We start from the raw sequence: 12,944 nt of genomic DNA, 5'->3' as shown, positions 1-12,944 counted from the left end.
TTTATATCTATCTCTAGCAAATCATTCTCTGATATAACTTAGTGTATAAATCCTCCCATTGCTCTGCCTCCCTGCAGCATATAATAGGTATAACATAGAGGGGAGGAGGTGGGTGGCAGGAACCTCTATTATTAGATGCCAGCACTCTGCTACCACCTTAGTGCCCACTGTTCCTTGTGTCTTCCTTACACACTATTATACCATTCAGGTGATCCAATTCCAAATACCGCTATACACGCTGCAGGGTCACTCTCCCTACATATACCGCTATACACGCTGCAGGGTCACTCTCCCTACATATACCGCTATACACGCTGCAGGGTCACTCTCCCTACATATACCGCTATACACGCTGCAGGGTCACTCTCCCTACATATACCGCTATACACACACTGCAGGGTAACTCTCCCTACATATACCGCTATACACACACTGCAGGGTAACTTTCCCTACATATACCGCTATACACACACTGCAGGGTAACTTTCCCTACATATACCACTATACACGCTGCAGGGTAACTCTCCCTACATATACCGCTATACACGCTGCAGGGTCACTCTCCCTACATATACCGCTATACACGCTGCAGGGTCACTCTCCCTACATATACCGCTATACACGCTGCAGGGTCACTCTCCCTACATATACCGCTATACACGCTGCAGGGTAACTCTCCATACATATACTGCTATACATACTCTCCCTACATATACCGCTATACACGCTGCAGGGTCACTCTCCCTACATATACCGCTATACACGCTGCAGGGTCACTCTCCCTACATATACCGCTATACACGCTGCAGGGTCACTCTCCCTACATATACCGCTATACACGCTGCAGGGTCACTCTCCCTGCATATACCGCTATACACGCTGCAGGGTCACTCTCCCTACATATACCGGTATACACGCTGCAGGGTAACTCTCCCTACATATACCGCTATACACGCTGCAGGGTAACTCTCCCTACATATACTGTATACACGCTGCAGGGTAACTCTCCCTACATATACCGCTATACACGCTGCAGGGTCACTCTCCCTACATATACCGCTATACACGCTGCAGGGTAACTCCATACATATACCGCTATACACGCTGCAGGGTAACTCCATACATATACCGCTATACACGCTGCAGGGTAACTCTCCCTACATATACCGCTATACACGCTGCAGGGTAACTCTCCCTACATATACCGCTATACACGCTGCAGGGTCACTCTCCCTACATATACCGCTATACACGCTGCAGGGTCACTCTCCCTACATATACCGCTATACACGCTGCAGGGTAGCTCTCCCTGCATATACCGCTATACACGCTGCAGGGTCGCTCTCCCTGCATATACCGCTATACACGCTGCAGGGTCGCTCTCCCTGCATATACCGCTATACACGCTGCAGGGTCGCTCTCCCTGCATATACCGCTATACACGCTGCAGGGTAGCTCTCCCTACATATACCGCTATACACGCTGCAGGGTCGCTCTCCCTACATATACCGCTATACACGCTGCAGGGTCGCTCTCCCTACATATACCGCTATACACGCTGCAGGGTCGCTCTCCCTACATATACCGCTATACACGCTGCAGGGTCGCTCTCCCTACATATACCGCTATACACGCTGCAGGGTCGCTCTCCCTACATATACCGCTATACACGCTGCAGGGTCGCTCTCCCTACATATACCGCTATACACGCTGCAGGGTCGCTCTCCCTACATATACCGCTATACACGCTGCAGGGTCGCTCTCCCTACATATACCGCTATACACGCTGCAGGGTCGCTCTCCCTACATATACCGCTATACACGCTGCAGGGTCGCTCTCCCTACACACACTGCAGGGTCACTCTCCCTACATATACCGCTATACACACGGCAGGGTCACTCTCCCTACATACACCGCTATACACGCTGCAGGGTAACTCCATACATATACCGCTATACACGCTGCAGGGTAACTCTCCCTACATATACCGCTATACACGCTGCAGGGTAACTCTCCCTACATATACCGCTATACACGCTGCAGGGTAACTCTCCCTACATATACCGCTATACACGCTGCAGGGTCACTCTCCCTACATATACCGCTATACACGCTGCAGGGTCACTCTCCCTACATATACCGCTATACACGCTGCAGGGTCACTCTCCCTACATATAACGCTATACACGCTGCAGGGTCACTCTCCCTACATATACCGCTATACACGCTGCAGGGTCACTCTCCATACATATACCGCTATACACGCTGCAGGGTCACTCTCCCTACATATAACGCTATACACGCTGCAGGGTCACTCTCCCTACATATACCGCTATACACGCTGCAGGGTCACTCTCCCAAAATATACCGCTATACACGCTGCAGGGTCACTCTCCCTACATATAACGCTATACACGCTGCAGGGTCACTCTCCCTACATATACCGCTATACACGCTGCAGGGTAACTCTCCATACATATACCGCTATACACGCTGCAGGGTCACTCTCCCTACATATACCGCTATACACGCTGCAGGGTCACTCTCCCTACATATAACGCTATACACGCTGCAGGGTCACTCTCCCTACATATACCGCTATACACGCTGCAGGGTCACTCTCCCAAAATATACCGCTATACACGCTGCAGGGTCACTCTCCATACATATACCGCTATACACGCTGCAGGGTCACTCTCCCCACATATACCGCTATACACGCTGCAGGGTCACTCTCCCCACATATACCGCTATACATGCTGCAGGGTCACTCTCCCTACATATACCGCTATACACGCTGCAGGGTCACTCTCCCTACATATACCGCTATACACGCTGCAGGGTCACTCTCCCTACATATACCGCTATACACGCTGCAGGGTAACTCTCCATACATATGCCGCTATACACGCTGCAGGGTCACTCTCTCTACATATACCGCTATACACGCTGCAGGGTGACTCTCCCTACATATACCGCTATACACACTGCAGGGTCACTCTCCCTACATATACCTCTATACACACTGCAGGGTAACTGTCCCTACATATACTGCTATACACACTGCAGGATAACTCTCCATACATATACCGCTATACACACTGCAGGGTAACTCTCCATACATATACCGCTATACACACACTGCAGGGTAACTCTCCATACAAAATAGATTAAATATTACAAGAATACAGTAATACAAGAAATTACTATTCATCCTTCTGGATTGCACAATAGAAGAGACTAATGAAGCAGACATGTCAGGAGAAATACTATATTTAAGGATATTTCATTTTTTTTTTACAAATAATTTCCACTTGTATACATGCAAAGTTTCTACAGGGTACTAAAGGATGGTTTAACGAGATCTAATTTCTGTCAAATCTGACAATCAGAATACGAGAATAGCTAATCTGTGTGATGTCTCTGATGTCTATAAAGAGCTGTTTTCCATATAAAACATTCCCCACACTCAGAGCAAGAAAATGGTCTTTCCCCTGTGTGAATTCTCTGATGTCTGACAAGATATGATTTCTGTGTAAAACATTTCCCACACTCAGAACATGGAAATGGCCTCTCACCTGTGTGACTTCTCTGATGTGTAACAAGCAATGATTTCTGTATGAAACATTTACCACAATCGGAGCATGGAAATGGTTTCTCCCCTGTGTGATATCTCTGATGTCTAGCAAGTTCTGATTTCAGTGTAAAACATTTCCCACACTCAGAGCAAGGAAATGGCCTCTCACCTGTGTGACTGCTCTGATGTCTAACAAGCAATGATTTCTGTATGAAACATTTCCCACACTCAGAGCATGTGAATGGTTTCTCCCCTGTGTGACTTCTCTGATGTCTAACAAGATCTGATTTCTGCATAAAACATTTCCCACACTCAGCGCATGGAAATGGTTTCTCACCTGTGTGACTTCTCTGATGTCTAACAAGAACTGATTTCTGTGCAAAATATTTTCCACACTTACAACATAGAAATGGTTTGTCACCTGTGTGACTTTTCTGATGTGCAACAAGAACTGATTTCTGTGTAAAACATTTACCACAGTCAGAGCAGGGAAATGGTTTCTCCCATGTGTGACTTCTTTGATGTAAAACAAGAAGTGATTTCTGTGTAAAACATTTCCCACACTCAGAGCATGGAAATGGCTTCTCACCTGTGTGACGTCTCTGATGTAAAACAAGAACTGATTTATGTGAGAAACTTTTCTTACAGTCAGAGCATTGAAATAGTTTCTCACCTGTGTGACTTCTCTGATGTGTAACAAGATTTGATTTCCAGGTAAAACATTTCCCACACTCAGAACATGGAAATGGCTTCTCACCTGTGTGACTTCTCTGATGTGTAACAAGATTTGATTTCCGCGTAAAACATTTCCCACACTCAGAACAGGGAAATGGCCTCTCACCTGCCTTAGCTGACTGATGGGGAATATGCTTTGTATTCTGTGTAAGACATTTGGCTTCTATAGAAGAGGTAAATATTTTATCTACTCTAAGAGCTGTAATAGAGGTACCAGGAGAACATTCCTCATTATTAGTAGGATCAGGTGATACATCTGCACTATGAGGTACAGGGTGTATAATTGGGGTAATGGGTTTTTTTCTTGGATAATCCTCTTTGATGTCATTATCTTCTATTTCACAATCTGGAAATAAATTTATATTTTCCTTATAGATATTCCTGCTGTTACATCCATCTGCTGGGAATAAAATAAATATATGAATGATGCCACATAAATTTTTCAATAAAGACCGTTATCAAAGGTCCTTATATCACCATCAAATGGATAAACTCACGATGGTACAATGTAAAACTCATCACCTGACATTTGATGCTCCGTTATGCATAGAACAGGGATTACAGCTTTATTATAATAATTTGTGCTAGCATTACTCTGTAACATGAAAGCAACATGTGGTGATAATACAGCTATAACATGTGCTAGCATTACTCTGTAACATGAAAGCAACATGTGGTGATAATACAGCTATAACATGTGCTGTAATATATTAGTTTACATAAAATTAGAGCAGAAATGTGTGAGAATAATACGGCTTCCTCCAGGCTTGTAGGTAAGATGCACAATATCCAGGAACACTGTAACCGCAGCAATGCAGAGGTGTTACCATGTATATGTAATAATTACACTATGACACACCTATAATTTATAGCAGCACCGTGTACATTATCAGCAGAGCATGTAACTTGCAGGCACAGAGCAGCTGGGTGTATATATCATCACCAGTATGTACTAGGTATATGTAGCCATAGCTTGTTCTTCTGATAGTAATTACTACAGAGGCAGACAGCACACATCAATGTCACCACATGTCGGAGGGGGACACCAAGGGATCTGGTTTTCGTGTTACACTAGTGAGTGGTTCAGCTGAGAACCTTCTGTGACAGAATGTTTATGAATTAATTACAATTGACGTAATTCGCAAAAAATCAAGCCAAACACATGATGTACTTCAGCAGGCATATGGAAATTCCCGAGATCATCACGCCAACAAATGAGAGAGAAGATTGTATTAGACTCAATGTTAATCAGAATGAATAAAAGGACGGACATTCCCGTATTGTAAGCAGAATCCCACTTGGGTTACATTGGCCTCTCTGTAATAGTGTTACCTTTAATCACTAATACTGTTATATTCTCACAGGTCTTTACAGACATTCGATTCTTTTTAATAACCTTAGTAATTGGGGGCTCCAGCTGGTCTTCAAGGTCTACTGACCATGGACCATCATCCACATCCTGGACATCTCCAAAGAGTGGCCACGTAACACAGGTAACTATATTTTATGTAAGTCTTCAGGGAACGTTCAGTCTTGTCACAGAAAAAAAGGAGATTTGCCCCCAGCACACTGCAGCAAAAACAATACTTAAATCCTACATTATAATAGCGATTCAGAGGTATTAGTTACATACATTTGCAAATATATGAATAAGCGCCAGGCCAATCGTCAAGGCTCCTCTATACTGGCGTCCCTAGCATTAAGGGGTTCACGTCCGAGAAGCAAGGCACCCCAAAAAAATTCCAACCAAGGACCATCCCCAGGGCATCACACGAAAAGGGAAAAAGGTGATAGTGAAGTATAAAGAAAAGATGTTACTTTCCTCCAGCTCTGGCAAATGACCTTCCTGCCTTCCTCCCACGGCACAGGCCGGCCCTTAACCAGTATGATGATCTTTTTCTATTTTCTGACTCATGTGAAAGTTCTCTATCAGATACCAATGACCTGCTCCATTACCTTACCCAGAAGGGACATAAAGTATCTAAAATTAAATTGCAACTTACCTTGGGCATTGTCTGACTACAGGCCATAGATAATTAGACCAACAAACTTCTACTTACACGGAAATGCTAGTAAGACCTTCCAAGGCATAGCTTCTTATTGCAAACACTGGATAACCTACTACTCAGCTATTGCATCTCCACTACAAACACTAGTGTCCTGTACACAACCAGAGAAGGTGACACACAGAGGACCCCACTGAAGCATTTGAAGATATCTAAAAAGCCCTCACTGAGGCCCTGCCACGGGGTCTTCCAAATCATGGTAACAAGAGATCCACCTACACAAGAGCCAAGGTAATGCAGCTGGCATCCTTACCCAGTTATATGGCGATAAGCTCCATCCTCTGGGCTATTTCAGCAAGACATTGGTCACCCATTGCCCAAGGCATGAACCCATGTGACGGGAAGCCATTGCTGTCTCCTTGGAAGATAAAACCAGTGTCCATGTACATGTCCTATAAGCCATCAAACAAACTATGGCCTGTGCACAGACACAACATGTGACAGCCAATAGATGGTCTAATGTATGAGCGCTCATTGGCTGCCTAGACATTCCCTCATTGCTGCCGAGATGACTATAGCCCACCATCAGCCAGTGCCAGACTTACTACAAGCCACATGGCTCCCAGCACAAATAACAGGTGATAAATGTCAGGCACACAAACGTGGAAAAGATGCTATAGCCCAGGGTAACAAACTGGCTGATGAGACTACTGAGCAAGCAGACACTCTCCCTCCAAAGGCTGGCGCCCACATGCATTCACTTTCTGTACCACTTATTACCTGTCACTGACATGGACAGGATCACTGCATTGCAACAATCGTCAGCTTTGAAAGCTCACTGTGCGAAAACAATTGGTGCAGTCATCTGCCTCCAGCACTCTGGGTAGTCTGTTATGATAAGCCCATAGCGCCAAGGCTCGTCTTCTGCCTCCAGCACTCTGGGTAGATTGTTAAAGTAAGCCCATAGTGCCAAGGCGCGTCTTCTGCCTCCAGCACCCTGGGTAGTCTATTATGATAAGCCCATAGTGCCAAGGCGCGTCTTCTGCCTCCAGCACCCTGGGTAGTCTATTATGATAAGCTCATAGCGCCAAGGCTCATCTGCCTCCAGCACTCTGGGTAGTCTATTATGGTAAGCCCATAGCGCCAAGGCCCATTCTTCTGCCTCCAGCACTCTGGGTAGTCTGTTATGGTAAGCCCATAGCGCCAAGGCTCGTCTTCTGCCTCCAGCACTCTGGGTAGTCTATTATGATAATCCCATAGCACCAAGGCTCATCTTTTCCTTCCAGCACTCTGGGTAGTTTATTATGGTAACCACATAACGCCAAGGTTTGTCTTCTGCCTCCAGCACTCTGGGTAGTCTGTTATGGTAAGCCCATAGCACCAAGGCTCGTCTTCTGCCTCCAGCACTCTGGGTAGTCTATTATGGTAAGCCCATAGCGCCAAGGCTCATCTTCTGCCTCCAGCACTCTGGGTAGTCTATTATGACAAGCCCATAGCGCCAAGGCTCGTCTTCTGCATCTTGCCACATTAGCCCTCTGAAGATTAGCATACAATGACACGTTGTTCACCAATACTGGTATTTTAAGCTTTAAGGACAGAACCCACCTCTTGGACACCATCCCGAACTGCATTTTGGATTTTTTCTAACTTAAAACAGAACAGGAATGTCAGATTTAGTACAGTGGTAATTGGTCCTCATCCTCCAAATCTCTATCCGAAGCAGCACCTTCAAACGGGTAAGGTTTTTTTTCTGGAAAACTGGGGCTTGGGTGGGTGGTGGGGGTTTAAAGCATAAACAATGTGGTGGATTCCAGATTTCTTACCCTTAGCCATGGAGGTAAGCAGGGAGTTGGAGCTAAGGACATGTACTGATAATACCAGGGAGGAGCGCCAATCCATAGCGCGATACACTCAGGCAGGGACTCACAGGACATGAACCACAATGGTATTATAGGGGCATTGATTAGGAGATACAAGACGACCCTGGAAGCTACACGTAGCAGAGGACAACAGAAAGGCAAAGAAGCAGACGGATGGGTGGGAGCAGCGTTACAGGGAAGTCTTGTCAGCTGACACCAAGGCGACGAACCAATGAGTCAGATTGATAGAGCACAGTCTGAATAGTAGCCACAAATGTTGCTGGGGAAATCCTTATAATATAAGCTGTTGCTCATTCACTTGGCCACCAGGAAACAGCAATATGGCACAGACAGCTTGTAATAGCTGAAAGGAATTGTATAGGAACTGCGCTTAACCAATTAGTAGATATTTAAATCATCCCATACACAGACAATTTAAATCACAGTTGACATAATTTATTAAAATATACACATATAATATTGCATGGGTCCCAGCAAAAATAAATAAAGAATAATACACAATTAAAAGAGAGTAAATATTTTCTAATGATTGCAATAATAAAATGTAGCCTTTAAATATCCAATTCTCTGCTGAGAAACACTCGGCTTCCAACAGCAGAGACCGACGTCTCTGCCGTAAGTGAGACTGCGGTTGACGAAATTACCTGAAGGTGAAGAAATGCGTTAGAAGGAGAACTTGCTACTATCTCAAACAGCAGGGATCCAGCTATCATCTGCAAACACAGCTTTAAACCAACTACCAGAGCCACTTCGTTTGGGTGACTGTGATTACAGCCTCTCATCTCCCCTGGTATAGCTTCAACTGCTCAATTGTCCTTCTCTGCATTTGCAGCTCCTCACACGTCATAGACGCCGGCCTCGCTGTGTGGACAAAGCGTGAGCGAGGTCACCGCGGCAGTTAGCCAACGGTCTGAGGACATTGCCGGAATTATCCGAGTGACCAGCTATAGGCTGCCTAGCCTAACAGCAGTGTTTCTCAGCAGAGAATTAGTTATTTAAAGGCTACATTTTATTATTGCAGTCATTGCAAAATATTTACTCTTTTAATTGTGTATTATATTTTATTTGTATTTGCTGGGACCCATGCAACATTATATGAGTATATTTTAATAAATTATGTCAACTGTGATTTAAATTGTCTGTGTATGGGATGAATTAAATATCTACTAATTGGTTAAGTGGAGTTCCTATACAATTCCTTTCACTATTTCAATACTTAGTTTTTGTTATATAGCTACAACAGACAGGAATAATTGGCATCTACTGGTTTTATTCCATCAGTGTAATAGCTGAAGACTGTGTTTGGCCTCCTATAGAGACACTGACACCTGTAATGAAGCGGAATGGACAAAGGTACATTGCGGCCAGTAGATAAAGCTGTGCCGTCAGGTCACTAATTAGCTGCGGATCGCTGGCGAGATACAGGTGGACCCATCAAAGCTGATCAAACTCTGGCATCTGAGAAAGGTGACGAGAGCAAGGTATAGTGGAGACAGGGGCCCAAGCTTCTCTCCCTGCATGTGCTGAGGCAGGCAATGTGATTACACTGGCCACCAAGCTGTAAGGTGGAGAGGGGAGATTTGAATCACCTGAGACCAGGGTGTCTGCACGGAGAATGTGCAGATGTGGGGGGAGGGGCTAACAGGACAAGCCTGCCTCATTTCTTCCGGTATGGTCCCCAGGGTAATGGCTGGCAATGCTGCAAGCAGGGACCCCCGGACCGACACAACGAGCACCACCGGTGGTCTCCACATCGGTGATATTAAGCCGCAAGTTTGCTTCTCCGTGTAAGCAAGGAGCCTGCAGCATAGTCTCCCACCCAGTTGCCGATACTGCCACCCTGGCACTGAGGTTGCTGGAATGGCAGTGAGACGGTTTAGTGCCCAGACTCTCCTCTACAGGCTATACCTATCATCATCCCTGTGTCCCCTAGTGGAGAAAGAAAGGGTCCTATCTTACCAAACAGATATCGAAAGCCCTCACACCCTAATATTGTACTATCAATGTTTACTTCTAAAATGTTTAAATGCTGGAGAGCAGGAGCTGATGGCTCCTGATGCATGAGATACACCAGAGAGTGTGGGGAGGAGACTGGTCAGATCTCTGGGCTGGTAACACACAGTGACATGATGTGAGGGGGAGAGCAGGAGAATAATAGGGGCTGATGGCTACTGATGTATGAGATACACCAGAGAGTGTGGGGAGGAGACTGGTCAGATCTCTGGGCTGGTAACACAGTGACATGATGTGAGGGGGAGAGCAGGAGAATAATAGGGGCTGATGGCTACTGATGCATGAGATACACCAGAGAGTGTGAGTAGGAGACTGGTCAGATCTCTGGGCTGGTAACACACAGTGACATGATGTGAGGGGGGAGCAGGAGTATAATAGGGGCTGATGGCTCCTGATGTATGAGATACACCAGAGAGTGTGGGGAGGAGACTGGTCAGATCTCTGGGCTGGTAACACACAGAGACATGATGTGAGGAGGAGAGCAGGAGTATAATAGGGACTGAGGGCTCCTGATGTATGAGATACACCAGAGAGTGTGTGGAGGAGACTGGTCAGATCTCTGGGCTGGTAACACACAGTGACATGATGTGAGGAGGAGAGCAGGAGTATAATAGGGACTGAGGGCTCCTGATGTATGAGATACACCAGAGAGTGTGGGGAGGAGACTGGTCAGGTCTCTGGGCTGGTAACACACAGTGACATGATGTGAGGGAGGAGAGCAGGAGTATAATAGGGGCTGATGCCACATGACTCTGCCCTTGTGCAGACATATTATCCTCATTAGATTGTAGTGACAGAGGAGGGTGAAGGAAAATAGATTTTTGTAGTGATTTAACAAGGAGAATATGTGACTCTTTTCTGTAAGAAGTGTTTATTACTCACCTGTACTAATATCTGTAGGAATTTCCTCCTCCTTACACTGCTGATGCCCCATCACATACATCTCTTCTTCTCCCTCTATATCTTCTGCCTTCATTTCAGTCACATACGTCTCTTCTTCTCCCTCTATATCTTCTGCTTTCAGATCAGTCACATACGTCTCTTCTTCTCCCTCTATATCTTCTGCCTTATTATCAGTCACATACGTCTCTTCTTCTCCCTCTATATCTTCTGCCTTCATTTCAGTCACATACGTCTCTTCTTCTTCCTCTATATGTTCTACCTTTATATCAGTCACAAACGTCTCTTCTTCTCTCTCTCTATCATCTGCCTTCATATCAGTCACATAGGTCTCTTCTTCTCTCTCTGTATCATCTGCCTTCATATCAGTCACATACGTCTCTTCTTCTCCCTCTATATCTTCTGCCTTCATTTCAGTCACATACGTCTCTTCTTCTCCCTCTATATCTTCTGCCTTTATAGCAGCCAGACTTTCACCCTAAGTAACCCACAAAACAATAAAATATAATGTCAGATTTAATTAAATCACATTAAGTATAAGAATTCTGGCTGATAACTCACACACAGCTTCTCCACAGATCATATAAAGTCACTTTGTTATATCGGTGAGACCATAAATCGCATCTACCTGATGCTCCTGTGGGCTCCTGTGATTCTCCTCTGTACAATCCTGTGAATACTGAGGACGGGGACATCTCTCTGGGATATTTCTGTTACTGGGTCCATCTGTAGGAGACACACAGTGACTTAGTACATTGTATATATATATATATATATATATATATATATATATATATATATATATATATATATAATTATCAGATGATGTGTATATAAAGGTCCCCAAATCTACTCTCCCCTGTACAATAAATGACAGTCTCCTCTTACCCAGTGATGTGAGGGGGCGGCGATTCTCCATCATCACGTCCTTGTGCAGGCCCCTGTGTTCCTCTACATACTCCCCCTCCTGCATGGAGACATAGACAGTGACATCCTGACACCTTTATAGGAACCTGACACACACAATAATAGTCTTCAGTCAGACACATTCCCCTGGTATTACTGTATAATGTCCCATTCCCAGCAGTCACCTCTACAGTCAGCAGCTGAATGATCTTGTTGGTGAGGTCCAGGATCTTCTGATCATTGTCTCGCTCATGTATCAGTGAGTGAGGTGGAGGCACCATGATGGGGCTCTGTGTGCCGCTCAGTCCTCCTGATACACGGAGATGGCTGCTGGGTGTCTCACAGTCATCAGTTGTCTTCTTCACTACTGTGTAATCCTGAGTATTGGAGGAGACATCAATGAAAATGTCAATTAAGCTTCACCTAAATGGGGCTGTTTATTCAGGTGATAAATTTGCATAATATGCAAGACGACTATTTCACAATAACAAATACTGTAACAATCTCCTATATACAGGAAAAAGTAGAGTATATAGAATCTCTTGCAGCTGACATGTGTGTGTCAGTGACAAAAAGAAAAGAGCATACTGAGAGCAATGTAATAAATCTCAACTCCAGTGAGAATGCTGGGACTTATACTATATCCGAGACTGGTTCCCTTCTGCTAGGTTATTACTTTAGATATAAGTGATGTCACTGTGATGCTCCCAGATCCCCTCACCTGCCCATTCATGTCCCTGTATTATTACTATAGATATGTGACATCACTGTGACATTCCCAGACCCTCTCACCTCCCCAGTCATGTCTATGTTTTATTACTATAGATGTGATGTCACTGTGACAATCCCAGACCCTCTAACCTCCCCATTCATGCCCCTGTATTATTACTATAGATATAAGTGATGTCACTGTGACACTCCCAGAT

General features: G+C 45.0%; 1 protein-coding gene across 1 annotated transcript in view; it reads right to left on the bottom strand.

Moving 5' to 3' along the window:
- LOC148454557 (uncharacterized) overlaps nt 1-12,944 on the bottom strand; it is a 127,728-nt gene that overhangs the window by 65,627 nt on the left and 49,157 nt on the right. The window contains exons 7-9 of the mRNA XM_088460784.1: nt 11,741-11,838; nt 11,095-11,590; nt 3,412-4,710 (exon numbers count right to left, since the gene is read on the bottom strand). Coding sequence (XP_088316910.1) covers nt 3,412-4,710; nt 11,095-11,590; nt 11,741-11,838 — 1,893 coding nt within the window. The remainder of the gene's footprint in view (nt 1-3,411; nt 4,711-11,094; nt 11,591-11,740; nt 11,839-12,944) is intronic.

Source organism: Taudactylus pleione, unplaced genomic scaffold, assembly GCF_031769625.1.
Source record: "Taudactylus pleione unplaced genomic scaffold, aTauple2 ptg000984l, whole genome shotgun sequence".
Classification (NCBI taxonomy): domain Eukaryota; kingdom Metazoa; phylum Chordata; class Amphibia; order Anura; family Myobatrachidae; genus Taudactylus; species Taudactylus pleione.
This window is presented reverse-complemented; position numbering and strand designations above follow the sequence as displayed.